This window comes from Prionailurus viverrinus, chromosome E2 (assembly GCF_022837055.1).
Source record: "Prionailurus viverrinus isolate Anna chromosome E2, UM_Priviv_1.0, whole genome shotgun sequence".
Lineage (NCBI taxonomy): Eukaryota > Metazoa > Chordata > Mammalia > Carnivora > Felidae > Prionailurus > Prionailurus viverrinus.
This window is the reverse complement of record NC_062575.1, coordinates 12,092,974-12,112,781: the sequence shown is the minus strand read 5'-3', so window position 1 is coordinate 12,112,781 and position 19,808 is coordinate 12,092,974. Positions and strand designations below refer to the sequence as shown.

General features: G+C 39.7%; 1 protein-coding gene across 7 annotated transcripts in view; it reads left to right on the top strand.

Annotated features, from left to right (window-relative positions):
- Positions 1–19,808, top strand: part of CNTNAP4 (contactin associated protein family member 4) — a 251,865-nt gene that overhangs the window by 174,162 nt on the left and 57,895 nt on the right. For all 7 annotated transcript variants that reach the window (XM_047835764.1, XM_047835767.1, XM_047835766.1 and 4 more), the window contains 3 exons: positions 1,898–2,017; positions 12,099–12,296; positions 16,493–16,649. In XM_047835764.1, the coding sequence (XP_047691720.1) occupies positions 1,898–2,017; positions 12,099–12,296; positions 16,493–16,649 (475 nt within the window). The remainder of the gene's footprint in view (positions 1–1,897; positions 2,018–12,098; positions 12,297–16,492; positions 16,650–19,808) is intronic.

Sequence of the window (19,808 nt, the reverse complement as noted above, 5' to 3'; positions counted from 1 at the left end):
CCAATAAACATTCTGAGAAATGGGGCCAGGAGGACAAACTTGGTTGTAGTGAAGTCTTCACTATCGTTAGCATAAATAGAGAACGGGGCAGGGATGGAGTCTTTAAAAGGTTTTATTAGAAAATAATATGTTATAAACATTCATATTATAAAGAGTCAAGCAATACACACGAAGCAAATGTACTCCCAATTACCATTATGGAATCATGTCTCCTTTCTTTTTCAAAGTTTATTTATTTTGAGAGAGAGAGAGTATGAATAGGGTAAGGGCAGAGAGAGCGGGGAAGAGAGAGAATCCCAAGCAGGCTCTGCACTATCACTGCAGAGCCTGACATGGGGCTCGAACCCGTAAACTGTGAGATCACTACTTCAGCCAAAATCAACAGTCAGATACTTAACCAACTGAGCCATCCAGGCACCTCAAATATGTGTCCTTTCTAATACCAACCCTGACTCTCAAGTTATGTATATCTCCTGCCAACCGCCTTCAAAGAATTTATGAACATATGTATATGTGTGCAGAAGTGAATAAAATAACCATTTTTACGTGCCTGTTTCACTGCACAAAATATAAATGTGACTAGAAAACAACCCATGCTTAAATTCTTGTCTATGTAATGTATAATAGGAACAAAATAAAACCATCAGAAGGTGGAGGTATAGGGAAGTAAATTTGTATGATTATCTGAAATTTCAGTAATATTGAGCAAATTAGTTACATTATTTCATATTGCCTAAAAAGTCATTAACATAATTTTCAAAAATTTAGACTAGATCAAGGAAGGACATTCAGGGTATGACTTATTTCTCATTTCATAAAATCAAAAGCTTTATGAAAATTATCAGTACATTTGACCAAATGTTCAGTGTGATGTGTGTATCATATACAGCTATTAATATCAAACCTCGTACATGGCAAATGTATAATTGTATAATCAAAAACATCCAATTATGGGGACACCTGGGGGCTCAGTCAGTTAAACATCCAACTCTTGATTTCTTCTCAGGTCATGATCTCATGGTTTCTGGGATCAGGCCCCGTGTTGGGTTCTGCACTGACAGTGTGGAGCCTGCTTGGGATCCTCTCTCCCTCTCTCTCTCTGCCTGTCTCCTACTCATGCTTTCTCTCTCCCAAAGTAAATAAATGAACTTTAAAAAAAAAACATCCAATTATGGATCAAAACATATTGAGACCACTTGAAGGAATATTTAATATAGATATTTCTTCTGCTTCCAATTTTAATTATCTTAAATTCTCATTACAGAGAATTAGAGAAAGTTTCTTTAGTAAATTACTTTTAAAATTATTGACGAAGAGCTTTGCCGGTCATTATGTTTTTTAAAGATTTTATCTGTGAGTAATTTTTGTGAGAAAGGAGAATTGTTACAACATTATTTAAAACCTTTCTATTTCATAATTATTGGATAATAGCAGATTATTTAAGGAGATTACACTACTGTGTTTCAGATGTTAGGTGATGCTAGAATTAGAAATTCCAAAGTGGATGTCACAAGATCCATTTGAATGGATGTCCAAAATGGGATGTCCATACTTCTTAGTATGTTAACATTTAAAACACATACCGTCTCTTTTGTTGTTTTACCTCATGTAAAAAAATGTTTTTTTATTTTGACTCAGTAATCTCATATTCCTTTAATGACAGAAAGAAATGCCATGAAATTCAACCTCATTCTGCCTTTCTCTATATTAACCTACTTTCATCTATAATAGTTATTTTTTTTTTTAAAAGAATGAGTTTTAAAGTGTGTTCTCTCTTTTCTCCCGGTCAGTAATGTACATATTACATTTCAGCACTTGGAGTGTTTTGTGTCCAAATTAGAACTTCAGAGATTCATTTTATACTATTCCATTTATGATGGTCCATTTTTTTTTACAGCTATCTATGAGCAGTCATGTGAATCCTATAAGCACAGAGGAAATACTTCAGGGTTTTACTATATAGATTCAGATGGAAGTGGTCCCCTGGAACCCTTTCTTCTATATTGCAATATGACTGGTGAGTTAATCAATTTTCATTTAATAGTTAAATTTGCATGAAGCTTTAAACACACAAAATTAAAATGAAACCAGTAGAAAGTTGGCCTAATTTGCAACTTGATTAAAATGTATATTGTTCAGCAAAAGAGCTCAACATAAATCTTTAAAAAATAGTTTAATGGTAATGATTTAAAATGTTTTATTATTTTCAATGAATGTGGTATCTGGGTAGAACATCTAATAATAAAGTATCTTATTAAGTCTCCAAACAAAAAGGACAGACTTTATTTCTCTGAGAAGATTGATACATGTGAAAGCTTTGGAAAATATTTACTTTTTAAATGTAGGTAAACATAACTTGTATTCTTGAATTTGTTACTTACATACATTTAAATAGGTATTAATAGTCATGGAAAATGTGTTTGATTAAATGCAACATCCACTTATGAAAAGGGAGAAAATGAAAACTCAATAAATTACCAATGGAAGGAAATTTCCTTACTTTGTTAAAGAGCACTCACAAAAAACTCTCCAGCACATTCATACTTCATGGTGAAATATTGAAATCTTTACGTGTGTTACCAGCATTAACACAAGATGCCTGCTATTATCACTCTGTTCACCATTGTATGGGATAGAGGTCCTTGCCAGTGCAATAAAGCAAGAGAAAGAAAGGAAGGATTGAAGTACTGGAAAGGTAGAACTAAGGTTCTCATTATCTGTCCTCGGCCAGGTGATATATTGAGAATATTCTCCATAATTTACAGATAAACTTTAGGGTGATCACTGGGTATCAAGTTAATGTAAAAAGTAATTTCATGTCTGTATACCAGCAATAAGCAAAATGAAGTTTTAGATTTTATTTTCAATAGCGTAAAAAAAATCTCAAATACAAGGTAATAAATCTAATGAAAGATATGCATGGTTTCTATATAGATAAGGATAAAATGCTCATGAGATAAATTGAAATTCTAACTAGATGGGAAAATGTAAAAATTTCATTGATTGGGAAACTCAGTATAGTATAAATCTCAATTCTTCCCATGTAGGTATTGATTCAGTGAAAACCTTAATTAAAATTCCAGTGGAGTATTTATTTGTTGATATAATTGCTTTGATGAAAACTGGAACGCAGATTCTAAGATTTATCAGCAGATTTGAAGGGACACAAAGAACCATATGGATAGTTGACTTACTCCAAAGGCATTGATATACAGTGAAGGGAATATGGTCTTTCAACCAGTGGTGCTTGGGAGCCAGCAGGGGGAGGGGAAGGGGTGTATATAAATGTCATAAAAAGGAATCTTGATCTCTGTATCATCAAACCCAAAAAAATGGAGTCTGGATGAACTGTGTTGTCTACTGTAGTAGCCACTTGTAACAAATGCCTGTTTTGATTCAATTTTTTTAATGTTTATTTATTTTTGACAGAGAGGAAGTTAGAGTGTGAGTGGGGGAGGGACAGAGAGAGAGGGAGACACAGAATCCGAAGCAGGCTCCAGGCTCTGAGCTGTCAGCACAGAGCCCGATACAGGACTCAAACTCACGACCAGTGAGATCATGCCCTGAGCCGAGGTCGGACACTCAACCGACTGAGCCACCCAAGCAACCCTCGATTCAAATTTAATAAAAACTAATTAATAAAGCTAAATGAATTGAAATACATTTTAAATTTAAATTAATAAAAACAAGATTAAGTTAACCGTCCCGTTTTCCAACCTCACTGGCCATATTTTAACTGCTCAGCAGCTGCCTATTCCATCGTGGCCAAAAGTTCACATTGAATAGCTCCGTGTCAGGAAGTCACAGTTTTCTGGAGCAAAACAAACAGAAAAAGGAAATATTAAATTGAAGTAGGAGGTGTTTCAGAGGAAGATTCACTACTTAAAAACCAGGCAGTGATTATCTGGGGCAAGAACCTTCCAGGCAAAGGAAATAGCAAGTGCTAAGTGCTGAGAGCAGTGATCTTCCCAGGTGCTTTCAGAAAACAGCAACAAATCTAGTGTGGTAGGAGTGTGGCAAGTTATCTGGGAGTAGTGGGAGAGCAAGAGAGTCGAGTACGGCAGGGGCAGGCGGGGAAGTCACGAGGTCCTTACAACAATGTTGTAAAGTCCCTGATATTTACTTGAATGAGATGAGAAGACACTGGGGACTTTGAACACCGATGGATGCACTCTGACTGCCTTCAGTGGGATCATGATGGCTCCAGTGTTGGGAAATGCCCATCTAGGAGCAGGGGTCCACACATACACACACATGCATATACACACATACGCTCCATAGGCATGGCTATACATAAGATGCAGATCCATGTGTACGTGTGTATAATGTATGTGTCTCTGTATGTCTGTAGTAGGAGTGGAAACCCGCTTGGACAACCAGTTCAAGTAGTGCAAGGATCCAGGCAAGAGGATGATGGTAGATCATAGCAGTGTGGATGGTGGAGGCAGTTTTGACTTTCTCACCAAGTATGTGTGAGATGTGAGTAAACAAAAGGAAACCAAAATAACACCACGTTCTGGCTTGGGCAGCTGGAGTAGTCCAGTTGCCGACATTTGAGAGGTGGTCAGAAAAGGTTTGAGGGCAAAGACCAGCAGCTCGGTCAAAATTTTACACATTTTGAGTTTGAGATGTCCGTGACACATTCAAAGGAGATACTGAGAAAGGCTGTTGAATATGGGAGCAAAAGTTCCTTTGGATTAATGTGTAATTCTAAAACCTGGAGGATGGTGCTGAAACCATGGCAACAGATATTTGGGAAAATTAGAAAATTAGACTGTATCTTCAAAGGTTTTTCGTGTAACACAGCTAGGCGTCTTCCATTTGTTCTCACAGTCATTGAAGGCATTGCCTGTCTTAGTCCGTTTGAGCTGCTGTAGCAAAATAACCACAGACTGGGTAGCTTACAAACAACAGAAATTCGTTTCTTACAGTTTTAGAGACTGGGAAGTCCAAGCTCGTGGCACCAGCATAGTCAACTGAGGGTCTCTCCTGGGCCACAGACTTCTGGTATTCTCATGTGATGGAAGAGGGTCTCTGGGGTCTCTTTTACAAGACGACTGATCCCCACCCTCATGACCTAATTACCCGATGATTCAACATGTGAATGGGGGGGGGCACAAACATTCGGGCACTGCCCACACGCCAAAGCACCCTAAGACACATGATTCCCGCATGTGTGTCCCTTCAGTGACGGACCCAGCACGGACCCCCAGGCAGCACTTGAGTCAGGTTCTGACAACGTGTTTGCGGTGACAACAGAATCAATATTTTACAAATCTTCCCAGTTGACTCCTCTGTGTACCTAGCTTTGAGAATCACTGCTTTGGACCTGTGCTTCTCCAACTTCACAAAACAGACTGTTCTATTATGTGAGGTTGAAACATAATACATTTGAAAATACTTCACAGAGAGGAAGGGAAGACTTTGCCGTGAAATACAGGAATTTAAGTGTCAAATAACTTTTTGATTTTTCTTGTTCATACAGCTTGGGTTGTGAGTGACATTCAACAATCTATCCCTGCGTCCTTGTGAATCCTGTGTTCCCACAATGCATCCTGAAGTATCCACAGGCACATGCTTAGAAGGTTTTGATTCTATAAATCAGATACCTCTAGGTTAATAAGTATCTGTAATCTTTAAAACTTTACGAAACATAGACACACACCACACACATACACACACAAGTCTCATTATCCGTGATTGTAACATCGTTATGTTCCGCAAGGCAACAACAGACACTGAATTAGCCAACATTCTCATCAACCGATCAACACATGACCTTGTTTGACTTGTGTTTCAGATTAGAGACACCTTATTTAATACATACTGTTAATTCATTGACATTGAACTCACAACCAACAGCACTGTGACTCACACTTCAACGAGGTTTATTCTAGCACCTGTTTTCTCATGAGGCACGTCACACAGCCTTCTTGCACTCGAAATACTAGACAGCTCTTTAGCACCACACTTCGAGGCCATTGTTAAAAAAAAATTTTTTTGGATACGTGTGGATTGGGCAACTCAAGCTTTTTGCTGCGTGTACATGTCTGTAGATGTACAAGAGTGCCTCGAGTCATGATTTGGGGGTTCAAATAAATTTTAGGCAGTAGGCGATTTCCAGATAATGAGGAACTGCAAATAGTGAGGATTGGATTATATTCACATACATACATATATTATCTTTGTATGGACAATCATTCCAAAATTGATAGGCCAGGTGCACTTAAATGATCTAAATGACAAGGAAATTCCGAGTTTCATTTTATGGAATGAATTGTTCCCTTTCTATTAAATCAACATTTACCTCCTCATATTACTTTACCAGTCACGAGCCTTATCGCAGTCAACGAAGCGTCGTGCTAATTCGATAACAACTCTGACGGACATGAAGGAAATATGTATATGCACACATACAGAGGTTAATTTTGCCTCAGCAAAATGATCAGAAAGCATTGATGCTGGAGAGGACATTCGCAACATGTAAAGCCGTTTGAAAAGCAAGCCATTGAGAGCAGATACAGATAATCCAGTTAGGAATCAGCTAAGTGTCATCAGAAACCCCAGAATATTGAAATACATTCACGCTAAAGTGGCAATCCCAGAATGTAACAACCCAGTGAAAAATAATGTTACAGCTTGAAACGTTCCCTATTGATCTGGTTTTTGCAAATGAGGAAAGCAGGGAGGTTGGGGAAAGAATCATTAGGGAGCAATCAGGGACTAAAACCTTGTCTCCTTTCTCCCAGTCTGAACATTTTTCCACTAGAAAAGGCTGTGTTCTATCAGTGTCACATTGCTTATAGCCAGTAACATATCCTCTAGTTGTATAAATCAAGTATAACAATTATAAAAACAAGGCAAAATGCTGAATCAGTAACTTGCAAATGGGTAACTTAAAAAAAATCCAGTTATTAGTCTAGAATCATTGTCAAACAAATGATTCCACGTGGATTTAAATACCTTGAAGCATTACAAGCTAAAAACTACAAAGGAAACTTCTTTTGAATGGATAATTTCCCAAACTATGTTAAAGACTGAAAATTCTTTCTAAACAGAGTACTGTAAATATAATTTAAAAATAAGTAGACAGGATAATAGGAATCCCAGTGGCTGTCTCTTTAGAAATGTACATGGCTTTTGTCTTCTACATTAAATCCACTTTTTCTTTTCTTTTTTTTTTTAAGTTTATTTTTTGGGCGCGGGGGTGGCGCAGAGAGAGAGCGCCACAGAATCTGAGCAGGCTTCAGGCTCCCAGCTGTCAGCACAGAGCCCGACGTGGGGCTAGAACCCGTGAACCGTCAGATCATGACCTCAGCCAAAGTCAGATGCACTGAGCCACCCAGGAGCCCCTAAATCCACTGCTCTTTCTAAAATGAAATAGCTCTAGGTTCAAGGCGTTGTTTCTCATGATCAAACATTGCATTGTAAAGACAATTGTTTCAGTGGGGAGCGATTGATGAGTGCTTGAGCTGGGGCTTTCAAACTTTGATGATAATGCTAATTCCGTCGCTTAACCTTATTCTTTCTCTCTGCACCACCACCAAGACTCCTACATTTAGTTTCACTGACTCAATTTTCAAGCCCAAGGCCTGGGCCTCTGCTCTCTAAACAAGCTCTGAGATAGGGGCTCCTGAGACCATCCCCTGGGAAGCTGGAGCGCCCTAAGATTTATAACAACAAAATTATTTTTACTCTAGGCATTTCAACAATCAGGCCTTCCTGATAGCTCTGAGAGTTAATAACCAACTATCGTTATTCAGATGCAGCCTTGTTTACGTCCAGTTTTGCCCCAGAACACTAGCTGCTCTTCCCTTTCATCTCCGAGGCTTTCCTGAACACAGCACTTCCTACCTGACCTCACAGCTTTTCATCACATCTGTCACCCTCCGCTGTTAATCCTGAAGGAACACGAGCTCTGCAAGAGTGTTGCTTAAACAGCATGTTTTTTCTTTACACTGTTATCACACTAAAAAATAGCAGTCAGCCTAAGATAAATCAGGTTCTTAATTACTCAGGTGCTTTACATACAATCTATATATTAGAAATCTCTTCGGGGAAAGACACCGGTGGACCCAAACTGCCTTTCCTTTTTTTTTTTTAGTATATTTATTAAATTTCATAGATTTGCTGCCCGTTTCAGCTGTCTTTCCTTACTCATGTCCCTGTGTCTCCTTACTGCAACAACTTAACTCTCTTGGCCTTTGGTAGAGGATAATTAAAAAAAAAAAAATAATACAATCATGACTCTTAGGCAGATAGAAAAATAAAAGCTCAAAAACACATTGTAAAGATTTTAACGCATTGTTCATGAGGAAACTGGTAAGCTGTTACAACCAGTTCAAAGGAGAATCCAAAGAACAGACCTCGGGGCACATCGGTAATGTTGAAATTAATGTGCAGACGGAGGAAGACCTGGCTTCGTCCATAGTAGAAAAGGGGAGTCCCTTGAACTTCTGCCGGATGGAATTTGCTCGTCTGTGGGCAATCATTACTTGTTGTAAGGAAAACAATGCTTTGCTTGCTGAGCCAGTAAGTAAGACTAAACACATTAATTAATTAATTAAATCCAGAAGCCTGTGTTAAAGGATAATTTCATATGCATATGTCTTGGAAGTTAGAGATAGTGAATTTCTCTGGAGAGATTGAGAAGGCTTATCCCCCCCAGATGCATTTGCCTGCCCTCCAAAAGTGATTTAAACAACCTGTGGACTGGCGCCTCTCCCCAGAGATCTGTGGGGTTCTAGAGCCAGAAGGCCCGTCTCCCTCTGTGGAGGGGAGGAGAAGATGTGCCAGCCATCGCCCGTAATCTCCAAGTCTCATACTTTTGGGGGTTTCCTCTCTTGGGTGCAGACCCCGCATGGGCGGGCGCATCTGGCGCTCTCTGTATTGGCCCACGGGACATTGGGCCGTAGAGCCTAGAGGCTGCTAAGATTTTCCGTGGGCAGACGGCCCCTGATCCAAAGACTTCTGTGTCTGTGAGCGGCCGTCTTCCTCCACCCGTGTAAATCTAGATCTCGGTAGCTAGATGCAGACAAACGGATAGAATGCAGATAGGAGGCAAGATAACCAGTTAACTTACAAGTAGGATAATGTGTCACGCCCTCCACAGTGTCAGACTTACTCTTTTGCAAAACTATGAGTTGACAGTTTACAAAGTTCTAAAGCAGCTGAGAGGCAAGGCAAGGCTCACGGCCACCATAGAACCTGAAGGTTGTACTCTCGTCTGGAGAGTACCTTGTCTTTAATTCGTTCATGTGTTTATTCCCTCAGTTCTGTAACTAAAGTCTTTTGGGCGTGTTGTGCCAGCCCCGTGCTGTGTGCTGCAGATATGGTGGTTAGCAAATCAGAAACCATCACTCTTCTCAGGGAGCCTCCAGGCCAGTGGAAAAGCCCCATGGAATAAATCACAAAATGCTGAGTTACAAATGATGATAAAGTCTGTGTCCTTTACGGTTGTAATTTCTAAACATCAGCTAATGCAATCATGTCGGAAAGAGCAGGAGAGAGGCTCGGGGTTAATAGTTGTGAGAGGTTCCCCTGTTTGCAAAGCACATGGGGCTTTGCATGGCTGCTGGGCACTCATTTTCTCATTGCTCCTCGTGATGTCTCTGCTTCGCCCCGGAAATCGAGATTGCCTGATACATGCAGCATCTGTTTAACTTCCTTCATGCTTTGTAGCACTTTTTATTGAAAAATGAAATCAGCAACACCTGAGTGGCTCAGTCAGTTAAGCGTCTGATTCTTGATTTCGGCTCTGGTCGTGATCTCAAGGTTCATGAGTTGAAGCCCTGCGCTGGGCTCTGTGTTGACGGTACAGAGCCTGCTTGGGATTCTCTTTCTCCTTCTCTCTGCCCCGGCCCCCCTCAAAATGAATAAATATTTTTTAAAAATGAAATCATTTAAAGAAACTACCGTAACACTGAAATTTTAGAATTTCAAAAGGAAACATTTCTAGGCACGGTCCTTCAAGGGATGTCGTGCACCACAGCCTTGGATTTCTTACCCCTTAAAAGACCTTTAGAATCATGTGTTTACTGTGACCCAGTGGATGCTAAACTCTAGGGAAGCCCCTCTCGGAGTGAACCAAAAGGCAAAGAGGCAAAAGCAGGCATATTGTCCTGTTCCTTTGGCAGCTACCCAGCCAGAGTCGAGCTTCCTCATGCTGTCCATTGATTCATTACAAGGAAATTTTATTGTTTGCTGAACAATTAAAGCAGACTCCAGTGGAGGCTAGGTTAGTGGATTTGCCTGATTAATGATCATGAAGTTTTTTTTCTTAAAGAGTATGTATTTATGTATTTCTTTTGAGAGTGCGAGTGAGCACATGCGAGCGAAGGAGGGGCAGGGAGAGAGGGAGAGAGAAAATCCCAAGCAGGCCGAGGCGGGGCTCGATCCCACAAACCGTGAGGTCCTGACTTGTGCCGGACCAAGAGTCAGACGCTTAACCGACTGAACCACCCAAGCGCTCCAATAATCACAAACCTCTAATAGCGAAGGTTGGGTTGGCTAAAATCATAGAATTTCAGACCTATGATATTGTCCTATATTCTGCCAGTTTATTTTCTAAATTTGGAAATGGAGGCTCAGATTTTACCTGACTTTCTTAAGGGCACATCTCTTCCAGATCTGCAACTCAAATATCCTGACGGTCTCTATACTATGTCACAGTCTGGCCATCCATAATTAATTTCCTTAGCTTTTATATCATGTCCTCTTTAAGGAAATTAATTTACTGATAAAGCTGAATGGTGAGGAGAAATGCAAAGCAGAAATAAAAGTAACGGCTATTGTTTCCAGGAAAAATAGTGATGCACTCACACATAGAAGGCAATAAGACTGTCAAAGCTGCCTCCCGTCTTATTTAGCAGACAGACCTTTCTATTCAAAACTCTGGTGACCTGGTGAGGCATGGGAGTGAAATCTCTTATCTTGTTTTGGTTGTCGATCCATGTGAATGCATTAGCTAAAGAGAGGGGAGGAAATTCTACCTACTGTTTCCTCCAATTTGGAATAGTCCTCTGTAATACAGAAGAGTTATGTGACTTAACGTCACATAGATAGCAGAGTTTTGACAACTTCCAATCTGTTTCTTACCTATTAAATCAGAGGACTTTTGATTAATCTGTTCTTGTGCCTGCATCTCTCACCGTAAATATAATGTGAAGTCAATTTCTGGGAAGGTTGAAGGCTAGATACAATATGCCTACCTTCCGTTACAAACATTGTAGGATTTTTATTTCATTTCATAATTTTGGTAATCATTGTGATGGTAATGTTTACAGACATTCAAGTGTCGATAGGGATTGCTCTAGCAAGGACTCAAAGATATTTTATTTTTTATTTTAGTTGAGTTGCTGATGCTGTATCAGGTGTGTTCAGCTCAAGGAAGTAACGTCCTATTGTATTCCATAACTATGCACATCACACAATACCAAAATGAATATTTAAAATTCGATTTAAAAAGAAAAGGATGGGCACTCATAATTAAATGTTGTCTGAAGAGAGAGATATATATAGCCCATAAAAATCTGACCTTTCTTTGCTGGTAAAGGGAATGGTAAAGGGAATTTTTAAGAGTAGAAAAATCATCGCTTATATCATATAATTTAAAATATTTCAGAAATTCACAGATACACCTTTTTTCACATCGTAGCATCCCTGAATTCAGGGTGTATCAATAATCAACAATGTTTTATAGTTATAATAGGCAGCTTTTTCTTTTGTTTTTTTAAGTAAAATCATGATGCATCTTTAAAAAATAGAATATTGGATTCAATGAAATGAAACGTGTCGCAAATTTTAATAATTAGTTTTCTTAATATTTTTCACCATAAACATTTTCTGGTTAAATTATATGGCCACGTAAAATAAAAATCATGGCAAATGCATGGCAGTCATATAAACTTCAGGGAAAAGAGTCACTTTACTATAATTTAAATATTTTAAGAACCCATTTGTGTTGAAACCTCTCAGAGAGGTTTGATGACTAGAAAAACTTGACTCAGATAAAAGGTGATTTTGATTTTCTTTATTTATTTTAACTTTTGCAGACTAGTGATGGTCTCCTCTCTTTCTTCCCCATTTCCGCATACAAGAAACTGCATGGACCGTCATACAGCACAATGGCTCTGACCTAACAAGAGTCAGAAACACTAACCCAGAGAACCCATATGCTGGGTTTTTCGAGTATGTGGCCAGCATGGAGCAGCTCCAGGCCACAATTAACCTTGCGGACCACTGTGAGCAGGAGCTTACCTACTACTGCAAGAAGTCACGGCTTGCCAATAAACAAGGTAAGGAAACTGAGGCACCTGTCCCTCTGTGCACATGGCACCGTCGCTTTACTTAACCAGCTCCCGAGGATTTGAATCACGCCGTGGTGGTGGTGGCATTCGGCCACGGAGCGTGTCTGCCCCCTGTATACTTAGCAAACATGTCACAGTCTGGAAGTCACAGCAATGCTTTTGCCCGAAGAAAGAACAAGGTCAATTTACTCTGAGCTTTGTTCAAAACCTCGATTGCCTTCGGAGTCTCTTCCTGGCCTCAGTCAGATAACTCTACAGAAAGGAGCTTCATTCTGATCCTCAATGAATGCTCAGTGTCTATCCTTTAGAAAGGGCAGGTGACACATACTGTTTGTTTTATCAGGAAGAGAGTTAATGAAAATATGACTCACTTTTCTCAAAGTGACTATTCTGTGCGACTCTTTTTTCATGGATTGTTGGCAGCTAGCCTCGGTAAAATTGAAAATTAGGATAGGCTGCTGAAAACAGTTTATTCAGCAGTTTAAATCGGAAATCAGAAAACCATCTTTTAACTCTTTCCTTTATTCTACTTTTAATAACCAGTCTGCTCTTCAGTTCTGTGTTTGGTTTTGTTTTCCCATTAGAACATCTCATTATGTGACGGTATCTTGGGCCCCACCACCCAGTGCTGGCGCAATGCTGGAATTTACTGCAGGCGCTTTCCATCTGGCCTCCCGTAGGCATCCCTCATATCTTCTCATCACCCAATGTGTAATCTAGAATTTAATCTTTTTGAAGGGAATTAAGCTTTAAGAAACACGACTTCGGTCATGACGCTTTTCTACTTAACGAAGCTCCAGGCCTTCCTCTTTGCTGTCCGTCCAAAACAGACTCTTGTCTGATTCATACCATTCCCTAAGACACTGTTTTCTAGGAGTAATATTGAGGTATATTCTTCTTTAGAAATTAGGAAGATTCTGAGACATCTGCACAATAAAGCTACTTGGCGCATGTTTACCCCTGTTTGTTATCTTAAGAGAGGTCTGAATACCATGACAACAATTTTAAAAGACATGCATTTCATATGTGAATGTCATATGTCATATGGGTCAAGCAGAAAGATTTGAACCCTTTTTTGTTAAGTTCATTTATTTATTTTGAGAGAGACGGAAAGAATGCAAGCTGGGAGCTGGGGAGGGACAGAGAGAGAGAGAGAGAGAGAATCCCAAACAGGCTCTGCAGAGTCAGCACAGAGCCCCAGTTGGGGCTCAAACTCGCAAAACCGTGAGATCGTGACCTGAGTGGAAACCAAGAATTGGATGCTTCACTGACTGAGCCACCAGGTGCCCCAAGATTCTGAACTCTCGGGATGACATTTGAACTTGTTGCTTCTAGTTAAGCAGCTCTTCTACTTACTGTCCACCCACGTAATACAACCAGATTCTTCTTTCCCTTGTGACTGGCTTCACACCCTCTCCTCCTTTTTCTCCTTCCTCTATTTCAGAATGTCCTCGTTTGGCCATTTACCCCCACCAACCCTTCCCATCTTGCTGGTCTCCTCTCACATCTTACCCCCCCTGAAACCTCAATCCCATTTGTGAATGACCATCAGATAATTACGGTGTAAAGAGCATAAGACTTAAAGGCAGGGAGAGATGTGGGTTCAAATTCCAGGGCTCTTGTTGATTAGGTATAGAGCTTGGATAGATGAATCTTTCTCTTCTATGACGTGGGGCCAGTGGTACCAACCTCACAGGGCGTGGCAATAATTGGATGACATAGCACAGCACGTACAAAGTGCCTGAAGTGAGCTTCTCTCATTTCAGCTCTCTGGTGCATCACGGTTATAGTTCACGTAGCAGTTTAGTATGCAACTGATTGTTCATTGATGCTTAGAATCTAAAAACATAGATAAGCAAATATGGAAGTCTAATCTAAGAAGAATGAGAACCTTATTTATGGAAGGATAAATGAATGAGATGCAACAAAATGAACTGAGTTGCCTAACTAGAAAAGAAAGACAAAAGGGAAGATAAGCATCAAAGTCACAAATCAGCCAAACTCTGGAAGAAACAGAAAACAAAATCCCCAAGGGGTTGGCGAGCAAGCACCACCCAAAGTAAAGAGCACAGTATAGAGTGTGAAGGAACCCCTCCCTTCATGGCCAATGGTGCCCATGCATCTGGGTGTTTCAGCCAGTCTTGAGAGCCACTAGTAAAGAAAAGGCTGTAGAACAAAGGGTGATGATGCTTGTTACACACACAGATTTTCGTTAGGTCCATCACCCAAGAACTCATATGGGATGAACTTGAGTTTGAAAATAGAGAGAACAGGGGCGCCTGGGTGGCTCAGTTGGTTGGGCAACTGACAGTCAGCTCAGGTCATGATCTCACCCTTCGTGGGTTGGAGCCCCGCCTCGGGCTCTGCGCTAATCAAAACAGAGCCTGCTTCGGAGTATTTGTCTCATTCCCTCTCTCTCTCTGCCCCTCCCCCATAAATTCTCTCTCTCTTTCTCTCAAATAAATAAATATATAAACATAAAAAAAGGAAAATAGAACAATTTGGAGTTTAAGTTCACAATAAGAAATACACGGGGAAGAACAGGAAGGTGCTGTCAGACAAGTTAAGTTTACAGTTTCAGATCTTAAAGGTAGAGCAGTTTCAAGTAATAATGGTGCCATAACTGTGAATGAATAAAGTGGGATGTGTATGAAAATAAATTTTCTGCAAGCTGTGGAGCTATGACTCAGCACATTGCAAAGATGATCAATGTGGATACTCAGGTCATTTGGGATTTTAACTATGGGAAGGGGAATGTCCTACCATGATCACTGATATTTTATAATTTTAATTTTTAACTTAGAAAATTTCTCATGACTTTCTTCATTCTTTCCTATGCTTATTTAAATTCTTCAGGACACTTGAAAAAGTCTTAAAGGGAACCGCATGTCCTTGGTACTTTAAAATATTCAGTGGTTTCAAGGAAGATTGGTGAAAATATTATTCAATATTTAGGAGTAATTTATTTTCTTTTTAATCTATGAACACATAATGTTTAAGCGGTATATTGGAATATACCTATTAAATGTTTCAAGATGGTTAAGTTCATCATGCAATTAAAAAAAATGAAAAACCTTGATTTTAATGTCTTTATCCATAACACAAACTTCCAGTTCACTTGGGTTTTTTGGCATGGTATGTGCTGTATGGAAAGGAACACTGGGAGAGAGGTTATCAGCATTAGTAGAGGTTTAATCAAATGGTAAGTTGTTATGAGCATTGACATTTGTAAATGAGGGAGAAATTAGTATAAGTCCGTATTTTCAATAGGGCTCATGGCAGTAACTTAAAAGTTTTGAAAGTCAACAGAAAAATGATCTAACAACTTTGAGGAGCTGACTGATTTGATGTCACATTCTTCTCATGCCCTGATTCTCAAATGACTATGATTTTTCCTCACTACCTATTGTTTTTTGCTAAGACAGATTGCCTGCATTCCTCACCTGAATGTTCTGTCTATTCTTTGTGCTAGTTCTTTGGCATCATGTTTAGTCGTAACTCTAAGAAGGAGCTGGAAGCTGAACATTCATCATAGAAAGCAATGCACTTGGCTAAGGGAAACTTTGTTTTTGAGTGTAGCGTTTGCTTCAGGCATAAAGATCTTTCATTGTTATTTCTGTAGTCTCCAAATAAATAGCCAAGCCATTAAATGGAAGAAAAAAGCCCACAAACTTCCAAATAGATCCTAAATCATAAGGAAGGGGTGCCATACAATGCCTAATGAATAAATGTATTGAGATCAATCGCTGACTTTCCATAACATTCTATAGTGTTTTAATGGGCATTTCATGATCTCAAATCAATTTTGCTTCTGATATCATAATTCCTGTGGCTTATATTTTGATGCCTTCTTGTTTCAGAAATTATTTTTAAAGAACTTACATATGTGAACTCCTCTCAAAACATTTTTAAATGTCATGTCTGAATTAAAAAGGAACTACTGGTTTCTTTTCTACTTAAAGAAAAATATATTGACCATTTAAGCTTAAATAATAAAATATATTTTTTAAAAGCTTTCTTAAGGAGATGCCATCAGTAGCAGTCTTTGGAATGTCATTACATCAGACCAGCCTTTCTTTTCCTGCCTTCAGTCTTTTGACTGATTGGGGACGGAAGGGAATGGACTGGCCTGGAAGGCTGTGGGGTCTAGAGCTGATGTCACATTTCTCGCATTTATCTTTCAGATGGACGCCCTCTGAGTTGGTGGGTTGGAAGAACCAATGAAACACAGACGTACTGGGGAGGTTCTTTGCCTGATCCTCAGAAGTGTACTTGTGGATTAGAAGGGAACTGCATTGATTCTCAGTATTACTGCAACTGTGACGCTGACCGGAATGAATGGTGATTTCCTTATGCAAAATAAAGTTGTTTTTATTTAATGTTAATTATTTTTGAGGGAGAGAAAAAGAGAGAGAGGGAGGAGGAGGGCCAGAGAAAGAGAGAGAGGGAGGGAGAGACAAAATCCCAAGCAGGCTCCAGGTTCTGAGCTGTCAGCGCAGAGCCAGAGGCAGGGGTCAAACTCACGAACCGTGAGATCATGATCTGAGCCGAAGTCGGACGCTTAATCGACTGAGCCACCCAGACACCCCGATATAAAGTTTATTGTTAAAAATGAATCACTCAGAACATACAGCAGAGCGAGGCAGATACTGAACAAATTAGTACAGTGAAGAAATTAGATAAAGGTATGTTTTGATGAAATGTGTTACAATCAGTTTGAATCCTAAATGTGAAGACCAGTATCTTTTTATTTGAGTTTTTTGGAAATGGACCACAAATCATTACATTTTATTTTTATAATAGGATGAAATAGAGACATCTGTTTCATGTTTCCTCTTCATTGTAAGTCAGTTATCATTCTTTTTAAAATTGAATGTGGTTAAGAATTCTATTATTTTCACAATATATTTATAGACATTAATTACTGAAGCACAGTTCTTCAACAATCTACCTCTAAAACCTTTAAACATGTAAACTTAGAAAGTCTCACAGTTATTTGAACATGTAGCTCTTTAGTTTTTTTTTTAGGACAAACCATGCCACAAAGAACTAATAGTCTACTTATCATACCTCAAAAAAGGAAATCTAAAACACTTAGGGATTTGAAAACTAAGGCTGAAATATTGTTTTAAGTAGAAGAGAAGCCTTATGTGTATGTTTGCCTTTGAAAATTTTGAAAAGATATTTAGTATATTTGAGATTAGAGTTGAAATATACGTTGGTTTTATTTATTTGTGAAGTGAAAGGTTTTTAAATTTTCCTATTCGCATTTCAGCATTCCATATGTATATCTTACATCACTAAGCACCTGGATCTGTACATAAAAATTATCTAAAAAAATTTTTTTTAACGCTTATTTATTTTTGTCAGAGAGAGTGCGAGTGGGAGAGGGGCGGAGAGGGAGGGAGACACAGAACCCGAAGCAGGCTCCAGGCTCTCAGCTGTCAGCACAGAGCCTGATGTGGGGCTCGAACCCATGAACCCGTGATACCATGACCTGAGCTGAACTCGGAGGCTCAACTAACTGAGCCAACCAGGTACCCCAAGAATTATTTTTAAAAGTACTAATAGTCAATTTGGCTGTAAATGGGATTGATTTGGTTACAGAATCTACATTAATTTCAGTAATCAGTCCGTTGTTAATTGAGCTCACGTTTTGAATTATGGAATACTCTGTGTATTTATTTGGCAAACATCAAGGCTACATTATATTTTAAAAAAGATTGTTTTAGAATACTCTAAAAGGAGGTTTCTGCATGGAGTCACGATTATATTTTTAGTGTTACATGTTTCATAGAGTATTGTCTTTCTTGCTCAAACTCCAGTTTTTCAGAATATCTACCTCCTGTGGAGGGCACTCTTTTCCTCACTGCCTTCACACACACGCACACACCCACACACACACACACACACACACACAAAATGCCTACACAATAATAGTGTGTCTTAAAGGGCAAATAAAATGTTAATAGCAGTGCTTACCAGGAAAAATACCTAACCTAATCACCAAATTTCTCCAATGCCTCTGTAACATATTATTCATCAAAAATAATTTTTAGGGGCACCTGGTGTGGTTCAGTCTGTCACATGTCCAACTCGATTTCGGTTCAGGTCATGATCTCAGGGTTGTGGGATCGAGCCCCACGTTGGGCTCCGTGCTGGGTGTGGGGGCTACTGAAGATTCTCTCTCTCTCCCTCTCCATCTGCCCCTCCCCACCCTGTGTGCTCTCTTTCTCTCTCGCTCAAAAAAAGCCATTTTTAAAAATAAGATTTTAAAATTTCTCGTATTAAATTCTGCTCCTGGTAAAGTAGCTTCCATGGAGCTAACCTTCCTTAGACACATTTATAATCTCTGGAAATATATTTAGAAAAGCACCTAGTTGAAGAAGGTGGAGAGCAGCCAAATGTAGGCAGAAACTACCAAGGTTGGGGGACGTTGACCCTTGAAAGAAGGAATTCAAGTGGGTGAGATAGATGTTTATATGCTTTTTTGCATGAGGGCACTCACCAAACCACGTGCCATGAGGTGGTTAGGACTCCAAGGGAATACTAGATTTTTTCGGCTCCAGGTATCAGAGGACAGAGTTTAGGGCTGCCAAAATGACTAAAAATTGAGGAGGGAGTGGAAATCCCAGAAAGAAGAAAACTACCTGGGCAGAGTTCACTCTGTCAACTCCCCTCAGTGCCCCGACTGCCCTTGAACCGCATATGCACAGGGGAGGTTTCTGGGAATCAAGCAGAGAGCTACCCCTGGAAAACTGAATGAGCTCTAGGGACATTTCAGTGGCATTTCACTTGGACCTTGTGACTTGCTTTAAATAAATAGAATATGATCAAAGGGAGGAGAGTCACTTCTGAGATGGAGTCACAAAAGACTATGATTTCTGATTTCCTTGCAACTCTCTCTGCGACTCCTGTTTTGATGAGGCAATCTGCCGTGTCATGAGCTGTCCTGGGGAGAGGCTCATATGGCAAGGAATTGAAGGTGACCATCAACCGACACCAGTGAAGAGCCAGGGCCCTCAGTCCATCCGCTGGCAAGGAGCAGACTACTGCCAACGACGAACCACACGAGTGAGCTTGGAAGCGGATCCTTCCCCTGTCAAGCACTGAGATGGCGGTAGTCCTTGCCAACACTCTCGTTGCAGCTGGGCGGGGGACTCGGAGCCAGACTCTCCTGTTGAGCTCTGCCCAGATTCTTGACACACGGAAACATAGATCATAAATGTTGTTTTAAGTCGTGAAGTTTTAGGATAGTTTGTACTGCCATGGTAGATCACTAATACAACATCAATGTACAGATTCCAGAAACTCAGAAGATCTGAAGCAGAATAAAAACAGAGAAGAACACACCCTGGCTTAGTGTTCAAATTGCTGCTAAAAAAAATGATAAAGATAAATATTGTAAAAGCAACAGCCAGGTTGGACAGATCTGGTGGAATGCATTCCATGCAGGAAAACAGAGAGATACCAGTGAAGGCTGACTCCTCATCAGAAGCA